At 55.9% G+C, this 21349-nt stretch overlaps 2 protein-coding genes across 4 annotated transcripts; both read right to left on the bottom strand.

The window, feature by feature from the left end:
- Positions 1-42: 42 nt before the first annotated feature.
- Positions 43-6362, bottom strand: GALE (UDP-galactose-4-epimerase). 2 transcript variants are annotated; one of them, XM_035019512.1, is made up of 11 exons: positions 6277-6362; positions 2831-2956; positions 2611-2726; positions 2207-2320; positions 1756-1932; positions 1384-1497; positions 1242-1308; positions 1061-1146; positions 882-959; positions 549-663; positions 43-404 (listed from the first exon to the last, which is right to left on the bottom strand). In XM_035019512.1, exons 2-11 carry the CDS (start codon positions 2949-2951, stop codon positions 346-348), a joined length of 1047 nt encoding a protein of 348 aa, XP_034875403.1. In that variant the 5' UTR covers positions 2952-2956; positions 6277-6362; the 3' UTR covers positions 43-345. The 2 variants fall into 2 exon arrangements, with proteins under 2 accessions (XP_034875403.1, XP_034875402.1); XM_035019511.1 differs by lacking the exon at positions 6277-6362 and adding an exon at positions 4581-4628.
- Positions 5720-21349, bottom strand: HMGCL (3-hydroxy-3-methylglutaryl-CoA lyase). 2 transcript variants are annotated; one of them, XM_035019509.1, is made up of 10 exons: positions 21245-21349; positions 17238-17321; positions 15077-15184; positions 14073-14168; positions 12595-12743; positions 10365-10428; positions 8742-8930; positions 7285-7410; positions 6277-6374; positions 5720-6166 (listed from the first exon to the last, which is right to left on the bottom strand). In XM_035019509.1, exons 1-10 carry the CDS (start codon positions 21302-21304, stop codon positions 6088-6090), a joined length of 1053 nt encoding a protein of 350 aa, XP_034875400.1. In that variant the 5' UTR covers positions 21305-21349; the 3' UTR covers positions 5720-6087. The 2 variants fall into 2 exon arrangements, with proteins under 2 accessions (XP_034875400.1, XP_034875401.1); XM_035019510.1 differs by having other exon boundaries at positions 5720-6374.

Raw genomic sequence — 21349 nt, 5'->3', positions numbered from 1 at the left:
AGGGGTAGAGTGATCGCGTGCAAGAATCTGCCCCAGTGTTAGAAAACTTTTATTTTAAATACTTCGTAAAACGCTTCAGAGCAGTATAAATTAGTGCCTGTCTCGGGACCCTTGCTCCCCCCTTCACTTCTGGTGGTCCTGATGGCTTCCTGGACGCTGTTGCAGAGAAGAGTTAGGGATACCCCCAACTCCTGGTCAGGGGAGCCCTTGGCTTCATGCCTGGTGGGCTGAGAAGGCCCAGCTTGGGTTTGAGGTAGGGGAGGCTGAGGCCCCTGGGTTCCCCCCAGAGGCTGGAGAGAGCAGCCAGTTTCTCTTTCCTTTTCTGGTGTGTGGTAGGGGAGGGTCTCAGGCCTGCACACTGAAGCCCGCAGGATTCTGCTTCTGCCAGCGCCACAGATCTTCACCTGCGATGGGGGGAGGGGTGGAGCGAGGGTCCACATCGGAATGCGGGGCCCCCACCATCTCGGGCAGCCCCGGGTGGGCGTGCCCAGACCCCGTCCCAGGGATCAAGCCAGCACCCAGGGTCAGGGGTGGGGGCGCAAACTCACACATCCTGTCCAGCCCTAAGGCCGCTGTCCAGCCCAGCTCCTTGAGGGCCAGGCTGGGGTTGGCGTAACAGGCCGCCACGTCGCCTTCCCGCCGTGCCACCACCTTGTATGGGATCTGCGAGAGACGAAGCAGCCGGAGCTTAGCTGAGCTGGCCCTGGCCTCGCCCACCCGGCTGCCGACCGGGCTCAGAAACGCAGCTGCAGGCAGCCAGCACTAAGGCGGGCGGAGCAGCCGGGCAGTGCCGGCGGTCAGGGAGGCTAGTGGGAGGGGCCCAGGCCGCCTCGGAAGTCGGGGCAGGGGGTCGACGCGGGGCTGGGCTGCAGCCGGCCTACCTTCTGCCCAGAAGCCTTCTCCATGGCCCGGACCATCTGCAGCACCGAGTAACCCGTGCCCGTGCCCAGGTTGTAGATCTGCCCACGAGAGGAGAGCAGGTGGTGGGGCGGGTTGGACTAACTACCCCCTCTGGAGCCCCGTCTCCCTCGCCAGCCTCGCTTCTCCCTTCTCTCCCTACCCGACAGCCACACTGCTCCTTCAGCTTCCTCAAGGCTGCGATGTGGCCCTTGGCCAGATCCACGACGTGGATATAATCCCGGACACCTGCGGAGGTGGTTGGGTGTGGGGGGTGTTCAGGACCGTGCCTGTGGGACCTCACTCTCCCCCTGGCTCCTGGATCCTCCTGGTCCTGGGCTCACCTGTGCCATCCTCCGTGTCATAGTCGTTGCCGAAGACACTGAGTACCTCCCGTCGCCCGATCGCCACCTGGGGTGGAGGTCAGGTCAGCTCTTCCCAGGCCCTTGGCACCAGCTGTACCCTGACCTTCCCCTTCTCCCTTACCTGGGAGACGTAGGGCATGAGGTTGTTGGGGATGCCCTGGGGATCCTCGCCGATGCAGCCCGAGGCGTGGGCGCCTATGGGGTTGAAGTACCGCAGCAGCACCGCGTTCCAGGCCTGCGGGACACGGGTCAGGGGAGTGGGGTGAGGGTGCGGGCTGTGCCCGGGCGGAATCCAGAGCTCTTTACCCGCACCCCTGCCCCCCAGCCACGCCTGATCGCTCTATCCCTGGAAAGTCCACCCACCCAGTGCTGTGACGTGGGGCAAGTCACTGCCGCTTCCAGAGTCCTCGCTTCCTCCTGGATGGGTGGTGCTCGGGATCCCACCCTCAGGTTCATGGGAGGCCTTGCGGGCTGCGTCAAGGGGGGCCCTCACCTTGTCTGCCTGGCACAGGTCCCGGATCATTTCCTCGATGAAGAACTTGGACTTGCCGTAGGGGTTGGTACAGCCACCTGTGGGGTGGGCCTCATCCAGGGGCAGGTATTGTGGGTTCCCGTACACAGTGGCTGAGCTGCTGAACACTAGGTTCTTCACCCCGTGGGCCCTCATGATCTGGCCACGGAGGGGAGGCGTCAGTGGCCTCTGCCTCCCACGTATTCCCCACCCCCTTCCTCCTTCACAGGTGAGAGGGGCTGAGGTTTGGGCACTCCTGTTTACAGATGGGGAGACTGAGGCAGAGAGGTGGGGAGACGTAGAGGGACGTGTGTCTAAAATGGTACAGCTTGGGCCCCGCCTGACTCTCCCCTCCAGGCTCTCATCCACTGTGCCTGGCACGGCCCGCCTGGCTGGGGTCTCCTGGTGTCTGGGACCTTGCCGCTCAGCTCACCTCCAGCAGCTGGATGCTTCCGGTCAGGTTAACTCTGTAATAATCCAGAGGCTTCTGCACGGACTCTCCCACGGCCTTGAGGCCCGCAAAGTGGATGACTGCCGTAAAGCTGTGCTGCAGGGGCGAAGCCAGGGTCAGAGGTCGCTGTACAGGCCGGCCCTCGGCGGTGCCCCCTGCCTGCCTGCCTAGCACCTACCTTCTTTTTTTTTTTTTAAAGATTTTATTTATTTGACAGAGACACAGCGAGAGAGGGAACACAAGCAGGGGGAGTGAGAGAGGGAGAAGCAGGCTTCCCGCCGAGCAGGGAGCCCGATGTGGGGCTCGATCCCAGGACCCTGGGACCATGACCTGAGCCGAAGGCAGACGCTTAACGACTGAGCCACCCAGGCGCCCCTAGCACCTACCTTCTTAAAGAGACGCTGCAGGGCTGCCTGGTCCAAGATGTCCATCTCCTCAAACTCCACAGAGCGGCCTGTCAGCTCCTGAACCCGCTGCAGGCTCTCGGGCATGGAGCCCCTTCCTGGTTGAGCACAGGGAGCCCATCAAAAGAGGACATGGGTCCTGGGCTCCCAAGGGACGAGACAGACAGACACACACACACAGGCACACACCCCCCATGCTCACCACGGACGGCATTGTGGAAGTTGTCCACGACCACGGGCAGATAGCCGGCCTCCAGCAGCTCCAGCACCGTGTGACTGCCGATGTAGCCAGCCCCGCCGGTCACCAGCACCTTCTCTGCCATTGTACCTGGCCCAGAACACAGGGCGTCAGAGGGGGCTGAGAGTGGCCGCTCAGGGCCTCCGGCTCACGTCGGAGGCAGTACCGTGTCCTAGTGAACAGGGTGGCCCTGGAATCAGCCCCGCTGCACGTCTGGAGACCACCTCTTTGTGGCCATAGGCCTTGGAGATCACTTCTCCTCTCCTGGCCTCACTTTCCATCTATTAAGTTGGAGCTTGTAATTGTACAAACGTCATGTGGTAGTGTGAGGGTTAAACGAGGGGACTTGAAAGGCCCTGCCACACCGCACGGGTGGGGAGACTGATGTGCAGGCACCACAATCTCTAGTCCCAATTTACCTGGGACTGAAGAGGAAACCTAAAACCTCCCAGGTGTCTGGGGACTAAGCAGTCCTGGCCAGAAGGAAAGAGGGCAGCAGCCCCGGGACTCCCAAGAGCCCAGGAAGAGGTTCTGTCTGCTCAAATTCAGGCCTTTCCAATCCCTCTGCTATCACTGGGTGTAAACTGGCCAGTGATTAACACCTCCTGCTCTGGGTAGCTCCCGTCAGCTGGGAGGAAGCAGGAAACACACCAAATGGCCCCAGGGTGGGGTGCTTTGCCAGGCAGGCTGAGCCCAGCTCTGGAGCTGCAGCACCAACGTCCTGGAGTGGGCCCCACCCCACCCCGGGTCAGTCCGGCTGGCCCAGCCTCTACCAATGCATGCCAGGGCCAGCTGGGTCGCCGCCCAACTTCAGGCGGCACGGAGCCGGGCGGTGTAGACGTGGCCCTGGTCCCGACTCCACTGCCAGGTGTGCACCTCCGCCCTGAACAAACCCTGCGGGCAGAGTGGGGGGCGGGGGAGGAGGCTCCAGACACTCAGGTCTTTCATTCGGTGCGGCCTGGCCCGCAGCCACCTTCCTCCTGGCTGCCTCAATCCCCTCTCCCGGCTTACCACTCCCACCCACTTGGCTGAGCGCTTGCTGCGTGCCAGGCTCTGTACCGGGCACTTCTGCATTATTTTCCTGGATTCCCCCAACATCCCGATGAGCCAAGTGTTATGGCTGGCACTTTACCGAGAACGATACTAAGGTCAGAGAGATTAAGTAATTTGCCTGAGGACACACAGCTGTGACAGCCCGGCTAGAATCTGGATCTCCAGGCTCACAGCCCGCTAACCTCGCACCAAGCGGTTCACCCTTCCCCCTCACCACCGCCTCCAGCTGGACTTCGCCCCGGACCCCGAGGCCGCCCCCACCCTCACCCCGCCGTGCGGAAGCCCGAAAAGTGGTCGCGGATGGGCCCCAGGAGGCAGGAAGCCTGGTGAAGCCAGCCTCGCCCCGGACCGACGGGGTGACCTCGGTCGGCTGTCGCCGCCTCGGTCTTCCCAGTCTGCAAAATGGAGGGGAGGAGGCGGTGAGCGGCGGGCTGGGATTTGGGCCGTGGCTCCGAAGGGGCCGAGCTCGGAGTCTCCGGGTCGGGAATGAATGAACCCGGGCCGCCCCAGCCAAGGCGGCGGGAGCTGAGAGCTGCAGGAGCCCGTCCTAGCGGGACTCTGCCCAGGACGCGGCCCGGACCCCTGAAGCCCTCCCTCGCTCTCCGCAGACCACGCAGCCCCTCGCGAGCCCGCCGGGCCCCCACCCATTCGCCTCGCCAACCTGCTCCAGACCGCGCTCCCCGCGCTGCCTCCAGCGGCGCCGCCTCCCGCCTCCCGCGCCCCGCGTCCGGGTCACTTTAAGAGCCGACGTCCCACCTGGTCCCGCCTCCTCCACGCCCCCAAGGAAACGTGTCGCCGGGGAGCGCGCTACGGGGCGCCGCGAGGACCAAAGGCGCTGTGGCATCAAGGCGCCTGCGCGGCGTGGCGGGGGCGGGGCTGGGGCTGGGAGCCGGGAGCCGAGCGGCGCGCCCGGGAGCTGTCTCCCGGCGGGAGCCGCAGGCCGAGGGCGGGGCGGACGAGCCCGGTGCCGCGCTCCCCGCGGCCTCTCCAGCCTTTCGGCACCCGCCGAGCCCCGCAGGAAATCAGCGACGGCGAGCAGCAGAGGCAGTCCGGGGGCGGCGCTGACCGAAGGAAGCTGGTTCTGGGAGGTCTGGTTTGCAACCCCCCCGCCCCCGAGAGCCGGGGAAGCTGAGGCCCAGGGAGAGATCGCGCGGCTGACCGCGCTCAGCCCCCACGCGAACCGCCGGGGGTGGTCGGTCGGTCCGGACTCCGCCTACCAGAGTCGGCTAGAAAATGCTCTGGTGCTCCTGTTTAAAGGGAAGGTGGGGCAGAGTCATGGCATCCTGAGCGATGAGCCAAAGTGCGTGCCCAGCCCGGAGGGCCGTGGGCCCGGAGTCCAGCAGGGACGACTGACGGGCGGACTCCCTGCCCACAGAGCCAGGAGCCGCAGCAACCGGGCTGTCCTGGCCAGGTCTGAGCCGGCCCAAAGCCACTGGTTTGCAGTCATTAAGAATTCGGGAGTCAGGGGGCGCCTGGGTGGCTCAGTCCTTAAGCGTCTGCCTTCGGTTCAGGTCATGATCCCAGGGTCCTGGGATCCAGTCCCACATCAGGCTCTCTGCTCATTGGGGACCTGCTTCTCCCTCTCCTGCTCCCCCTGCTTGTGTTCCCTCTCTCGCTGTGTCTCTATCAAATAAATAAGATCTTTAAAAAAAAAAAAATTCGGGAATCAGGTGGGGAAACGGAGGAGATCAGAGATGCATAGGCTAGTTCCAAGTCTACACGTTCCTCTCAGAATGCCATGCTGTAAAGATGTTTTATTCCCCACCAGTCTCCCCCATTCATACACACACAGCTGCACGATACTGGCACGTGCTTTTATGTCGTTAAACCTTTAATTACATAAGCTGTGTTCAAAAATCATGTTCAGAGGGCACATTTTCCAAAGACGCTGCAGGCGGCAGGTGGTCACCAAGACAGCTCAGCCGTCACCCCTTCCAAATGCCCTCGCCAGCTTGGGGAAAAACTCCAGGCCGCTTTGCTCTCTGGAGTCAGCGACAGCCCCGGAGCCACAGCAGGTCAGGCTGTGTAGCTAGCTGACGGATTTCATCCAGAGATGGGGCCTGAGCACCAGGGAACTGGGTTCCAAGGGGGACCCCAGGCATTCAGCTCCTGGGCCGGTGGGTCCATAGGGCAGGGAGACCCGCAGCCCCCCAGGCTTCTCACTCAGACTAGGGTCCGGCAGGGAGGGCCTGAGGCCAAGCAGCTCCTGTCCCTTGCCTCCCTTTTGCAGGAGACCTATGTGTGGACCTGCCAGGGAGGTGCCCACTCCTGTTAATTTCATTCCCATTTCCATGTGCCCTTTCCCCAAATCATTCACGTGAGCCCCTATTCCCACTGAGTCCCCCAAAGGGGCTTACAGTTTACAGGTAGCCTGAGCCACTTTGGAGCTGGTTTTTCTGTTCAGGGCTTGGCAGATAAAGGTCCCAGCTTCCAGGAGCTTCTGGAGGTTCACACCCTTTGAGAAACAAGTTAGAGGATGCACTAGGTCATGACATGCCTGCAACACCCAGGGAGACATCGGACTGGACAGAAAGCCGATACTAAGAGAGTAAAGGTGAAGACCTTCTCGTTCCTCTTGTGCTAGGACAGCACCTGCCTGCAAGGCTGCAGCCTTCTGCCATCTGGGGTTACCCTGGGGGCTCCCCTTGTATAAGATGCCTCCGTCTGTGGAATGGTTTCTACTGCTGCCACCACGGCAGGGATCTCGTCATTCTCGTTCAGTCCACATCTCCAGCGCCCAGCACAGGGCCTGGCCTGCAGCAGTCAAAAAGTGCAGACTGAAGTAATAAAGACTGCCAGGCAGAGTGAGCCGGGAGGGAAACACCACCCGAGAGGGCCACCCTGAAAACCTGTTCGTGGCAGGAGCTCACGTGTACTGATGCGTACTGTGTGCTCAGCTCTGGGCTGGGCACTCTCCATTTTCCTACCTAGTCCTCATCACAGCCCCACAAAGGGGAGCTGTCAGCATTCCCGTTTCTTAGGCCCAGGGAGGTGAAGTCGTTTGTCAGGTCACACAGCCTGTGAGTGGCAGGACTAGGTTTTAAACCAAGATCCATCTGGTCCCAAAGCTCAGACGAGATACTGCTTCCAAGCCACCACTGAGGGTCCTCACTAACAGAGCCCTGGGGATGGCTGTCTCCTTCTCCTGCCCTCATTTTACAGGGAGCAGTACAGGTCCAGAGGGAACTGGCTCAGGTCATGGATGTGGCCCTTTCCCTACTCCTTGGTGCCTCCTCTGCTACCTCTTAACTGTCCTCCCTTTCACCAAAAAACCCCTAAACAAAACCATCAGCTTCTGTCCTCAGGCTTCAAGGAGGGTTCTAGTCAGTTCAGGGCTGTCGCCAGCAGGGGGCAGGTGCGCTTACCGTGTGAATGCCCAAGCCAGACAGCATGTAGACAAGGTCCTCAGTGGCCAAGTTTCCGGATGCCCCCTGTGCATAGGGACAGCCTCCAAGTCCTGCCACAGAAGAGTCCACGACACTCACTCCCATCTGGAAACACAAGGATGGGGAAACATGGGTGTCACTGTGGGGACCAGAGCCTACAAAGCCAGGAGGTCTTTGCAAACCTCCCAATCAACTGCTGCCTGAAATTCCACTGAGAGTTACTCTTTCCTTTGGCTAAGGATTCTGTCAATGTTTCTCTTTTTAGTTCCTGGGAACAGTGTGAATCTTTTTTGTGGACAGTTTCTTTGCCAGGGGTATCTTCCCCCGTTCCTTTCACACTCAACTCCTCACCCTGAAAGGTCTCCCCAGGCGCTTCCTGGCCACAAACCTAAAGGAAGTACCTCCCACAGTTGAGATTTCAGGCCCCTGTTGTTTACTGCTATTCATTTACCCACTTCCCACCACCCCAGCCTAAGGCTGCTCTCACTTCAAGTTGGGCCTCTAACCCCAGGGGGCCTATCCCATTTCCCTGGGTCAGCACCGCCCACTCTCCTAATGACTGTTTCCCTTTCTCTTCTCCCCTCAAACCTCCCACAGACCTTAACCTGGACAGCTACAACAGAGAAAACAGACCCAGCTTACAGAATCATGTGGCTTAGAGACCTGAGCCTCTAGGAGATAACTTAAGACCCCAAAACAAACAAAAAACCCCACAAGAACAAAGGCAGCCCAGGATTGCTTTAGCAAACCTAAAGACAACAGGCCAGACTTCAACCAAGGCGACAGCAAGGTCAGACACAAGACGCAGACACACCTGTGGTCAGACACTCAGAACTTTCTAAGGGGTGGCCAGTCCACAAGGAGCAAACCTCAAGGGAAACCCAATCTGAACGCTCAGTTCAGTCTTGGGGGAACAGCAGGTAAGACCCCCCTGGAGTGACCTCTGCTGGCCTCTCCGAGCACCCCCCTTGCCCGCTCCCTACGCGCATGCGCAGTCACACTACTCCCTGGGCCCCCCGGTGTGTGTCCTCCCCAAACCCCACCTCAGCCTTACAGCGCAGGGCTGCCTAGTCAGCTTCCCGTTCCCTCTTCCAGCTGCTTAACTTCCTCACATCCTCCAGGCCTCATTCAGGTCTCTCCTGGCATATCCTCTCGGACCTCCCCAGCTGGGATGGAGGCCTTCCTCAGCCCCGTGCTTCCTCCCTGCAGGTGATCTGTCACACGCACTGGGACTACCACAAAACTCCCCTGACTATCCCCCTCACACACCCTTACAGGCCAGGGGCACGTGTCTGTGTCCTCTGTGGCCACCCCAGGGCCTGGCACACAGGTATCCGTGAATCCTCACTGAGAGAAGGCGGGAACCTAGCTGTCCTGCCACCGTGTCCTTTTGGAGAATGCACACGTGCCTTCCTCCTCGGACCTGCCCCGATTACCTGCAGGGCCGTCAAGGTGTTGGCCAGGGCCTGGCCGTAGGTGTCATGGCAGTGGACAGCCAGGGCAGCCACGGGCACCTCGTGCATGACAGCCGACAGCATGTCCTTCATGACCCCAGGGGTGCCCGCACCGATGGTGTCCCCCAGGGAGATCTCGTAGCAGCCCATCGAGTACATCTTCTTGGTGACCTGGGGAAGCAAGCAAGCAAGCCCTGGGAGGACACCAGGCTCCTCAAGCCAGGGGCCCAACCCCTCAGAAGCAGGGGTCCCGGGCCCGGGCCGAACATCTCCCTGTCGGAAACGCTACGTTCCTGTCCGATCATCGGCTCCTTACAACTTTCTGGTGGGAATGACGATCCCCACTCTACTCACCAGGAAGCGGAGACGTAAGGGAACAGAGCTGGCCCCTGGAGCAACCCTGGGCTGCAACCCCGAGCTTTCCCCCCACCCTTTCCTGCCCCTGTGCCCCCGACTTCAGGCCTTCACGTGCCACCTCCACACGCCGGGGCAGAGCCAACGACTGGAATCAATAAAATGGATTCCTCTCACGTGACTTTGCCCTCAGTAAGATCTACAGTCTCGTGGGTCTGAGGGGCTAGTTACGTATTTTTAATAGAAGTACCTAACTGTTTGAACTTTGAGAAGCTCATCTGCAAATCCCTAAAGTCACTGAGAAGCCAGGGCAGCGTGTGCCCCACTTGAGATGCTGCCCCACACTGCGCTGCCAGACGGCGGGCGTGTGACAGGGCCAGGGACGCAGGTGACACTCTCAGAGGCCTGCCAGGCAGATGGGCCGGCGAGGCCCCCACCGCCCAGGCGGCACACTGAGGACAGCCGGCGGGGGGGGGGGGGGGGACAGACGCTGCAGCAAAGGAGCGGGCTCTGGAGTGACACACGTTGGGTCACCACCCCAGTTCGGCTGCTCCCAGGCTGGGGGGCCCTGGCAAAGGGCTGATCTTTGCGGAGCTTCCACCTCCCCTTCCGAGAAGCAGTGGTGGGACTTGGCGGGGCGGCTGCGGGGCGGGCGGCTGGGACAGGAGCACCACCACCGTCAGCAGCGTGCTCTCCTTGGGGCTCCCGGGTGGGCAGGAAGAGCAGGGCGGTGGCAGGTAAACAGACTGGGACTGAGACCTAGTGTCCCCATTTGCAACCTGTGTGGCAAATTATCTAGTCTGTTTCCTCGCTTGAGAAACGGACTAACAATAATAACACCAAATTCGCAGGGTGACTTTGACACTAAGTGGCATAAACTCTCGGGTTGCTCAGACTCTGTTCCCACACTGCGCTCTCCTCGGTGCGGACTTGGTTCCTGCTCGGGGGACGCCAAGGGCGTGCTGGCCTCTCCAACCCCGGCAAGGAACTGCGGGGAGCCTGGCTGGGGAGCCCCTCCACAGATCCCCTCAACTATCACCTGTCCACTGACCAGACTGCAAACTGAGTCAGAGGCTTCCAGGCTGGGGCAGAGGTTTCAAGCGCACTCGGAGGTGGGCCTCCGGGAGCAAGTGCTGGGAGCTGCGTGAACGAGTGACATCAGTGACCCGCCAGGAAAGGGTGGTGAGGGGAACCTCAGGGGCAGGCCAGGCAGACAACCCTCAGAAAACCCTCGGCCCGATACCCACACACCTCAGCTACTTTAGCCGGGGAGATCTTCCCTTCATAGGGACATCCGAGCACACAGGAGACATACCTGTGGGAGGACAGGGGAGGGATGGTGTCAGCGCCCCCAGGCTCCCAGGCCCGCGGGGCTGACGCGGGGCTGACGCAGGGCAGAAGTCTGACAGCCATCCCTGAAGGGGGACAAGGTCAAATGCCTGGGGGAAAGGCAGATTCAATACCGCCGGCCAGAACGGAGTGGGTGCCGCGTGGCGCCAGGAGGGGGCAGTGGCGAGCCGGGGCAGGGAAGCGGGGCTGCCCAGGCCTGAGGGGAGAAGCCAGAGAGGGCAAAGTGAGCAGGCATCTGAGCCCTGGGGCAGGGAGATAGAGCAGAACATCTGCCACAGGCAGCTGGGGCCCCTGCTCCCGGTGGGGGGGCAAGGACTGATGAAACCCAAGCAGGGAACAGAAGGGCTGGGCTGGCCTGCGGGCCAAGGATCGGCTGCTCCGGTGAGCTGCCCAACGATCCAGACGCTCCTTTATTCTATGGACACTGACGGAGTTGCCCATGACGTGCCGGGTGCTGGGTCACGCTGTGAAAAGGCCGACAGGTCCCTGCCCCCGTGGAGGCTATTTCCAGCTAGAGACAGAGCCGACACGAGGGCAACCGAAGGAGTGGGTGAGGTGACGTCGGAGTGATGTGCTCTGGAGGGGAGAACGGGATGTGGCGGGAGTGACGAAGAGGAGGCTGACCGAAGCCAGGGCGGCCCAGCAAGACCTCCAAGGCTCTGACACGGGAGCCAAGGAAGGGGGCAGGTGGCGGGAGAGCCCCTGGGAGAGCCTTCCAGGCAGAGAGCAGAGCAGCGTGGAGCCCCCGAGGTGGTGGAGAGGGTGCTCAAGCCTCAGAAGAACGGAGGGCCCTGAGGGCCTCTGAGGGCCCAGGGCGTCTGCACCGCACAGCACGTGGCCAACCCGGTGACCTGCCAGCCGCGGGGAATTTGGCTTTGGACCTTGGTGGGCTTCTGTTCCCACCTGCCCTCTTGGCGCTAAGGCCCCACTGAGACCTCTTAGAGTCTGGCACACTGTTCGGCGTGTGACAGGCATCACAAATGTTGGCTGGATACATCATTCAGGCTCAAAGATCTCAGGGTGTTTTCCCAACTTCCTTCTCCCCCTTGTTCTCCAGTCGCTGCTCAGCAAAGAGAAGGGAGGTGCTGAGGAACGAGCACAGGCTTGGGAGTCGGGCAGACCCCATGGGCCCCTGCTTCCCCAGGCCCCTCGCATTCCCAGCACCCCAGCGTGCTGGCCCTGCGCCGCGGGAGGGAGCCCACCACGAACTGTGGCACGTGGGCTCTGCCCTCATGGGGCGCAGGGTCCGGCGGGGGAGAAGCTAACATGCAGCTAAGTGCTCTGTCAGAGGATGTCCAGGGGGCCATGAGAGCCCAACGAGGGGCACGAACACCAGCTGGGGGCCAGAGAAAGCTTCCCGGAGAAGCTGGAGGATGAGCAGGAGCTAGCCCAGACAAGTAGGATGCAGGACAAGAGAGTTCGGAGTCTATGGAAAGCACCCAGAGGCGAGAGAGAGCGGGAGCATGGACATAAGGAATGAAGTTCCAGTCGGGCTGGAACGCAGCGAGCTGAGGAAGCAGGGCGGGGGGGGGGGGGGGAGTGGCAGTGGACGAGGCTGCGGACAAAGGCAGTGTCTCGGAAGCCGGGTGAGAAGCCCAGAGCCGGGGCATCACCGACAGGTTTTAACCAGGGAGGGAGGTGATCACATGTGCACGTTCAGAAAGAGCACACTGGGTGCGCTGTGGACAGCGGTGCGACCTCACAGCCGACTCTTCGGCCTTCCTGAGCCGGGTCTGTCTTCTGGAAGCAGGGAGAGCCCTGCTTGCTGGGGGACTGTGAGGTCACAGATGACACAGGGACAGTGCCTGGAGACCCAGAGGCCGATGGGGGTCCTCAGACATGTGTGGAGAGGGGTTGCTGGAGCTGGGATTCATCTGACCCCACAGACCCTGGTGAGTGTCCTGTCCTGCTGGATTCCTCTGGGGGACTGACCCCAAAACCAGTCTGGAGAAAGCACTTGCCAGGATTTCTTGAGCACAGCTATCTGAGGAAAGATCTCAAGGTGTGGAGCATGGGCTGTCTGCGCCCAGGATAAGAAGTATGCAGGGGGACGGTGGCTTGAGTCAGAGCCTGCCCCCTTCCAGAACGGTACTGAAGAGGAGGCAGGCGGCACCGACGCGGTGCGACTCACCCGCGCACGGGGATACCGGCGGCCCGAGCTGCCCTCAGGATTTCGTCGGACCGCTGTAAGCTCTCATCGATGGAGCAATTGGTGTTCTTCTTGGTGAACAGCTCTGAGGCAGCTCCGAAGACGGTCACCTCCTGGGCTCCAGCAGCAACCTGCCAAGAGCCAGGTGAATTCCTTTCAGCCTTTGTCTCTTCAAGGAACACCAGCATGGCAAAAACCCTTGTCTTACAGTGAATTTTATAACACACAGATATCATGGGTTGAACTGTGTCCCCCCAAAAAACATCTGTAGAAGTCCTAATCCCTGGCACCTCAGAATGTGTCCTTATAGGGAAATAGGGTGGGTGCAGAAGAAATTAGTTAAAATGAGGTCACAGTGGTCCTGACTCCAATAGGACTGGCGTCCTTCTAAGATGGAGGCCATGTGAAGACACACACAGAGGGGAAGGCCAGCGAAGACGGAGGCAGGATGGGAGTGAGGCGTCTACAAGCCAAGGAATGCCAAGGACTGCCAGTCTTCACCAGAAGCTAGGAGAGCTGTGTCCTCCCAGCCCTCAGGAGGAACCAACCCTACTACCACCTGGATTTCAGACTTCTCGCCTCCAGAGCTGTGAGAGAATACATTTCTGTTGTTTTAAGCCACCTAGCTTTTGGTATTTTCTTATGGCAGCCCAAGGAAATTAACACAGTGAATTCCATCTCCATTAAAGAAACACCACCACCCTTGGCCTTCCCCCAAGGCCCAGCACTGCCCTGGACATCACTGCCCTGGACATCACTCTTTTTTTTTTTTTTTTTAAGATTTTATTTATTTATTTATTTGAGAGAGCGAGAATGAGAGAGAGTACATGAGAGGGGAGAGGGTCAGAGGGAGAAGCAGGCTCCTCGCTGAGCAGGGAGCCCGACGCAGGACTTGATCCCAGGACTCCAGGATCATGACCTGAGCCGAAGGCAGCCGCTTAACCGACTGAGCCACCCAGGCACCCCCTGGACATCACTCTTAAGAACAGCTTCCTGCCTAAATTCAGAGTCAGCATCCCCAATGACGTTCTTGTCCGACACTCTAAAAAGATGGCAGATACTAGCAACCACCGTGAGGAGCACAATCACCTTTCTCTAAAGAGGAAATGGATAATAACAACAAAAGCTAATATGTATTAAACACTTACTTTCTCCCAGGCTCTTGCTAAGTAATGTAAGCGCATTCTATCCTCTGAAATCCTCCCAGCATTAGGTACTATGATCAGGCCTACCTTATAGGCAGAATCTGAGGCTCAGGGGGTTAAATAGCTGGTCAAGGTCGGAGAGCTGGGGGTGGCAGGGCCAGAACTGCCCTGGGTCTGTCTGACAGCGCTCATCATTACTGGAGATGAGCCCTTGAGACAGACAGCCCAGGATAGGGACTAGGGCCCAGTGACAAGACAGGGACCAATGTCATCAATCTCATTTCAGGAGAGCCCGCCATCAAGCGAGTCTCTTACCGCTGCCTGGAAGCCTTTGATATTTGGGGTCAGGACTGGGTAGTTGATGCCCGGAAATTTCTGGATGCCCTTCAAGACTTCAGCATTGTCAGCCATCTGGGAGCCAAAGGAGACATTGCCAGGTCACTGCCGAGTCAGGCAGAGAGCTCAGGTAGAGAAAACATTTTTATCACGAAATCCCTTGTCCAGAACCCCTGAAGAATGAGTCCCTTTGCAGAGCTATGTCTCCCCAGTGCTTTTACTGTTTGACTGAGAATGGGCCTGAAGGCTCCTTGGGGCCAGTAAGTCCCCCAGTTTCTCTCTAGAGCTAATACCGCCAGCTTCACACAAGCAGTAACAACACTACCAGGCATTTACTGAGAACAGACTCTCTGTTACTTTTTTTTCCTTTTTCTTAAAGATTTTATTTTATTTTATTTTATTTTGACAGAGAGAGACCCAGCGAGAGAGGGAACACAAGCAGGGGGAGTGGGAGAGGGAGAAGCAGGCTTCCCTCTGAGCAGGGAGCCCGATGTGGGGCTCGATCCCAGGACCCTGGGATCATGACCTGAGCAGAAGGCAGACGCTTAACGACTGAGCCACCCAGGCGCCCGACTGTGTTACTTAATGCTCGGCTGAAACAGGATCTTTCTTCCCACTTGATTGTTTCTGTGAAACAGCAATCATCCGTCTTTCCCTTTTACAAACACAGACACCACTTTTCTAGACAAGGCTAGAGATTCCAGACTTCCAGAGCCAGAAGAGGCCTGAGAGGTCACTCTCAGCCTGGAGAGGGGAAGACCTCCCCAAGGTCCCCAAGCAAGTCAGGGGCAAAGCCAAGACGGAATCCAAGCCTCCTGCCTTCCAGGTGATGGTCTTTTGCTGCTCCATGCTCCTACAAGTCACAAGAGCAAGCCAGAGATCTGGAGACCTATGTTCCCAGCTTCTACTTACTTCCAGGGCAAATGCAAAACTTCACATCTCTCTCATCTGAGAAACATTTATTACTGAGGGCCGGGGCTCACCTGGGGAACCCACTTGGGGGACACAAAGCTGGTGGCTTCTATAACGGGAAGTCCTGCTTCAGAAAGCATGTCTATCAGCTTGATTTTCGTAGAAGTAGATACGATATTCTGTGATGAAGAAAGAAACACCAGAAAAGACGGGGTTAGCAACAGTGGGAATAAAATGGTCTCAGACCCGGTGCCTGTTAGTTCAAAGCTTTGTTACAGCATGCACTTCACTATCTCGACTTCCAAACACGAGCACGAATTCATATGTAATTCATGCCAATAGGTGGGGGACATGTCCAAGTTCTACAGATAGCATTTCGCAATGGAGGCAGCTTCTCGCCTGAAAAGGAGTTAATATTTACATAGAAACAATATTTTTCTATCATAAAGGCTTTTTCTTAACTGTTTGTGAATTTATGACCTCATCATAAACAAATTGAGAGCAATGTGCCATGACCTGAAAGGGCAGAGATGACTAACCCTCTGTCTGCGTCCATGAGATGGGGCCCCCAAAGTATCACTTTGTCCCCTTTTCTGTCTCCCAACTGGCACTGGACCTCATCCTCACATGGTCAGCCTGCTGCTTCTTTCTCTCCCTCCCCCACCATGCCTAGTTGCTCACCAGATTCTATGGATTCCTCTTTCCAAATCTACTATTATTCTCCCCTGCATTTTATGGCATGGTCTCACTCTACCAATTCATCCCATGCAGGAATCTTTTTAAAACAGTCTCCATTGTTTCACTCTCCTGCTCAAAAGCCTTCCATGGCTCCCTAGTACTTACAGGATTAGGTAAAAAAAAAAATTCTAGGAACTCCAAGTCCTTCTCACCAGGCCCTTTCACGCCAACCCCCTCAATTTCATTGCTTTACCTTAATCTATCCCATAAGTAATTTTTGAGAGCCCTCCATGTTCCAGGCATGGTGCTAGGTGCTAGGGATACAGCAGTGAGCAGAACAGACATGATTCCGCCCTTACAGAGCTTATAGTTTATTGTTATCAATAAGCTCTCACTATTAAAGCTACGCTTTCCAAAAAAAAGAAAGAGCTTTTCCGATTGAAAAAATAATGCACAATTATTTCAGAAAACATGCCCCAAACAAAAGAAAACCATCCTTAAAATCTCCCAGAGGTAACACTGGTAACATCCTGATAATGTGACTTTCCAGATCTGTGTAGTCCAATATATTAGACGTTAGCCATATATGGTTAAATTTACATTAATTTAAATTATATAAAAACAAAATTTCAGTTCCCCAGCTACACTAGCCACATTTCAAGTGCTCAATAGTCTTGTGTCCAAGACAGCTCACATCTAGAACATTTCCATCCTCACAGAAAGTGCTACTGGACAGCACTGTTCTAGATCCTTTTCTAGGGAGATGTTCCCACAGATATATAAACTTTTTTGTTTTACATATAAGTGTAAGATGAAAGAAAATGTCTATTATTTTATAATCTGCTTCAATCACTTAACATGTTCCTTATTAGTACAGCTTCCTAATCCATTTAATGAAGTCATTAAAGTATTTGAGCTAGGGGCGCCCGGGTGGCTCAGTCGGTTAAGCGTCTGCCTTCAGCTCAGGTCATGATCCCAGGGTCCTGACATCGAGGCCCGCATTGGGCTCCCTGCTCGGCAGAGAGCCTGCTTCTCCCTCTCCCTCTGCCTGCCGCTCTGCCTACCTGTGCTCTCTACCTCTCTGTCAAATAAATAAATACAATCTTTAAAAAAAAAAAAAAAGGTATTTGAGCTAACTTTCTCCACACTGAGCACTGAGGTGGTTTCCACCTGTTTTATTACAACGAGGTTGTGAGGAACGTCTCTAAGGCTAAATCTTTGCATGTGGCCTTCATGACGTTTGGGGTAAGTTAAGTCCCCTTACACAGAATTGGAATTGCCAGATGACAGGCATGCCCTCACCCTCCCTCTCCTCTCCTGCCGCCTTTCCCATCCGCCCTGCCGCAGGGGATCTTGAGACGGACCGGGGACTCCACACCTGGGGCACCAGCGTCTTAGATTGCTTTACTGTCACCCACGACTGCCTGGCCTTCTCGACTTTGCTCTGCGTGGGGGGGAGGGGCGATCATATCTTGCTCTGTCCATCCCCGCGGCGCCCACCACAGGCAACGCTTGCTGTTCAAAAAACCTCTTCTGGTTGAATTCCATCTTTACCTTTTCATTTTGTAGTCCGTCTCGGGCACCAACTTCCACAATTTTCACTCGCTTTGGGAAAGTACCCACAGAAGAGGTGCTGACCTTCGATTTAAAAGAGGAAACAAAAAGTGATGGGAGGAGATTATCACAATTCTACAAGGGGACAAATCTAAAAGAATGGACCCACCTTCACTGAGACAGGAAGCAGTATTTCTCACTGTAAACACTCTGTATCTCTCACACTTGGTTTATTTTAGAAGGAAGAACAAAAAGAACAGAAGCATTTCACTGAGGAACGGGCAAGAGATTCCTGCTCCTTGTACCGGCCCATTTCTAACTGCCAGTCTGACAGCTGAGCATTTAGGTTGTTTCTTACACAAACCTATTCGCACCTCCTAAACTTAGAAGTCCCTCAACAGAACTGTTTAAATTCTAAGGCTCCGTCTGGCTTCATCCTTTCTCAGTAAAAAAACAACACATGCATTCTATTGCTTAAGCCAGAAACCTGACTCATCCCCTTACCCCACTCCCCATGGGCTAGTAGGTTCTTATCATTTGGTTCCTGCTGATCTCAGAGAGCTCATGACTTGTTTTTACCATCCCGCATCCCCCAGTGAACTCATTACTTGTCCCGACTCCCCCTCTTCCCCCATTGGGGTCCCTGTACTGCAGCCCCAATGGCCTTCCTCCCACAGCAGGGCCTCAAGGCTTACCGTTCCCTCTGCCCAGAATGCTCTTCACCTGGCTCTTCCACATCTGGCTCCTTCTCACCTTTCAGCCAGATGGGCCTCCTCTGACTGCCCTTTGTAAAGCTGCCAATCCCCTGACCCTCATTATTTTCTATCTCAAAACTCTACTTCCTGGGGTGCCTGGGTGGCTCAGTTGGTTAAGCGTCCGACTCTTGATTTCGGCTCAGGGTTGTGAGATTGAGCCCCACACTGGGTTCCGCACAGGACGTAGAGCATGCTTGAGATTCTCCCCCTGTCCCTCTGCCCCCGCTATAAAACAAACAAACAGGGGCGCCTGGGTGGCTCAGTCATTAAGCGTCTGCCTTAGGCTCAGGTCATGATCCCAGGGTCCTGGGATCGAGCCCCGCATCTGGCTCCCTGCTCTGTGGGAGGCCTGCTTCTCCTCTCCCACTCCCCCTGCTTGTGTTCCCTCTCTGGCTCTCCCTCTGTCAAATAAATAAATAAAAATCTTTTAAAAAAATAAAACTCTAATTCCTTCAGAGCCCTGACAATAATGCCTACTCAGTTTCCTTAGGAGAATATAAGCTCTACGAGACTTTGTCTCCACCTCTGCTCCATCCCTCATGTGTGGCCCTGTGCTTGGCACAAAGCAGGCATGCATTAAAAAGTCACTGAAACAACAAATAAATGCATGACGGGTATAGCCACCCCGGGGGGAGGGCAATTCCTAGGTAGAGGAGAGGAGTAGTTAGCCTTGGACTTTGTGGGGTTTGGGGGATGGAGGAGGACTTGTTCTGTTACAGTCATAGGCTGGGTGATGACAAGGAGTGGGTCCAGGGAGAGAGGACACCAACAGCTGAAGACAGTATAAAAAGGCTTTGAATCTTCTCCATTTAAAGTCTGCCCCAAATCTTCCCCTCCTTGCCACCAAGCAATATGAGGCTTCTTTTCCCTCTTTCTTCTGTTCTTAATACTGAAACTCTTCAAAATAACTTCGTTTTACCAGATTTAATCTGGATAAACATACTGTAATGGGGCAAGGGGAGAAGTGCACTGGGTAATCTGCTAAGGATCCCAAACTCCTGAAACCCTTAAGGAAGGAAACATTCCCTGCTATGAATCAGCTGGAACTTGAACAACTCACCTGAACTGGCCTTGCTTTCAGTCAGCAAAACTTCCTAGAGACTAAGGTGAGGAGCCACTGAATTTCATGAAGTCAACAGGCTAGGTTGGAAGGTCCCTGCAAGTTGAATGTCACTACAACAGGGATGTTCAACCTATGCTGGTACATTGCCCTAAGTCGATCCCACTGGAATGTAAACTGCATGAGGCAGGGACTTTTGTTTTATCCGTTCCTGTAATTCCAAGGCCCTGGGACATAACAGGGCCTTGTTGAAAGCATGCAAGACCTGCTTCCAGGTTCCTTTTACCAGAACAGAACAAACTTAATTCCACGTCCTTCCCCATAACAACTCTTCACATAATAAAACAATAAATCACATTTATTAAGCATTTAATATTTGCCAGGCACTCGTAAGAGCCTTTTACGTATTAACCCTATCATCCTCTCAACCTTATTAGGTAGGAACTATTACAATCTCTATTTTACTGTGAAAAATATGAAGCCCAGAGATTAAGTAACTTTCCCAAGGTCACACAGTTAGCTTGTCATGAGTCATTATCTGAACCTGGCAGTGTTGATCTACAGCGCTGGCTCTTAACCCCTGGGCCACGTTGCCTCTTTGCCACTTTTCTGTCGTTCCCTGACGCCCCCCCCCCCCAAAGTCTTCTCTTGTCTTGGTTAACACCCAGTTGGTTCCCTCTGCACAGCTCTACTCAGAGATGATCTCTAACCACAGAAGTCCTGGGCCAAGCCTGAGCTATGGTATATCTATACCAACAGCTAATACCAGCTAAAGCCCAGTGCTAACTTCAGGATCAGTTACTCATTTAGTACCTACATGGCAGGGACTATCATTATCTCAACTCCATACAGGAAGAAACAGCCTCAGAAAGATTCTCCAAAATCACATAGCTAGCAAGTGAAGAAGTCTGGCCTTCAACCATCTGTTTCTGATACCAAGCCTCTGCTAGTAACCCCATGGAGAGCCTATGACCACCACCTCATTACACCAGGAATTTCTTCAAAGCACATTAATACCCACCATCTCACGTAGTTTTCCAAGCTGGAAGTACCATCTTTATTTTACACATTAATAATTGGTAGGGGTGGGTGGCCTAGTAGACATTAAAGTGGTTTTCTGAGGGGGACGCCTGGGTGGCTCAGTCGTTAAGCGTCTGCCTTCGGCTCAGGTCATGATCCCAGGGTCCTGGGATTGAGCCCCACATCGGTCTCCTTGCTCCACGGGAAGCCTGCTTCTCCCTCTCCCACTCCCTCTGCTTGTGCTCTCTCTCTCTCTGACAAATAAATAAAAAATCTTTTTTTAAAAAAAAAGTGGTTTTCTGAGGGGTCCACTTGCCAAGATAGTGTAATTTCCCCACTACACACTTATAACCCCTTCTAAACTTAAAGCAAAAATAACGCACCTGATTTATCACTTACTATGAGCTAAAACAATGTCAGATGCTTTACCTACATTTCCCTTAACCTCCAAAGAACTCTGAGGTAATGTTTACCCAAGTTATAGATGAGAAAAACTGAGGTTTAGAGAGCAAATAATTGTCATTCGACCTAGAAAGTGGCAGAACCACTGGGACACCACAGCTTCAGCTTTAACCAAAACAATTTCTTCAACCCCTCATTCAACTAGGTCTCCTACACTTTCCCTCCACTCGAGCAGGGGAGGGGGAAACATCAGGATCCAACATGACCAAAGTACAATTCCAAGGGAATCAATCACACATGGTTCTACGCAACCCCGGTCCTACTTGGCACACTAGGATACCTCTCCTAGCGTCCCCAAACGCAACAAGAGCTGGAAATGCAGGCAGAGGGAGGGCGAGGGCCTTGCTTTTCCCCTCGGAAAATGGAAGATCATTCGTGATTTTCACTACTGAGGAGCTTGGAGAGCTCGGAAGCTCAGAGGGAGAAGGTGCCAGGGTCGCCGGGAAGAGCCCTGGACGGAATCAGGACACCTGGGATGGCGCCCCAGGTCTCCAAGACCCGGGCAAGTCGTTCCCCATCTATGGGCCTGTTTCCCCATGCCCCTCAAGGGAATTGAGCGGGACAAAGTAGATCTGAGACTCCAAAGCCCTCCCGACAGTGGCCTGAGCAGCTGTCCGGCTCCGCCTCTCAGCTGCCGCCACGGGCCAAGGCCCCGACCCCGACCGTCACGGTGCCTGCAGGGCCACCCCTCGGCGGGCCGGGGCACTTACAGCCCGGAGAGACGCCAAGCCCACCAGTCTCTGCGGCAGCACCTTCCTCATGGTCGCCATCTTGGCCCAGCTTCCCCCGCAGCTCCGAGCTGCGTCCCACGTGAC

The sequence above is a fragment of the Mirounga leonina genome, unplaced genomic scaffold, assembly GCF_011800145.1.
Source record: "Mirounga leonina isolate KUSES-001 unplaced genomic scaffold, KU_Mleo_1.0 Mir_173, whole genome shotgun sequence".
In the NCBI taxonomy this organism is placed as follows: domain Eukaryota; kingdom Metazoa; phylum Chordata; class Mammalia; order Carnivora; family Phocidae; genus Mirounga; species Mirounga leonina.
Note: the sequence above shows the minus strand (reverse complement) of the source record. Positions and strands in the feature narration are given on the sequence as shown.

Bases quoted from the DNA above. Each gene is read 5' to 3' on its own strand.
- GALE (XM_035019512.1), bottom strand. From the start codon at position 2,951: ATGGCAGAGAAGGTGCTGGTGACCGGCGGGGCTGGCTACATCGGCAGT. The intron at 2,727-2,830 runs GTGAGCATGGGG...GTGCTCAACCAG, and splicing joins CTTCCACAATGCCGTCCGTG to GAAGGGGCTCCATGCCCGAG. The intron at 2,321-2,610 runs GTAGGTGCTAGG...TCGCCCCTGCAG, and splicing joins TGCAGCGTCTCTTTAAGAAG to CACAGCTTTACGGCAGTCAT.
- HMGCL (XM_035019509.1), bottom strand. From the start codon at position 21,304: ATGGCGACCATGAGGAAGGTGCTGCCGCAGAGACTGGTGGGCTTGGCG. The intron at 17,322-21,244 runs GTAAGTGCCCCG...TTTAAATCGAAG, and splicing joins GCTTGGCGTCTCTCCGGGCT to GTCAGCACCTCTTCTGTGGG. The intron at 6,375-7,284 runs GTAAGCGCACCT...TGTTTCTCAAAG, and splicing joins CTGGCTTGGGCATTCACACG to GGTGTGAACCTCCAGAAGCT.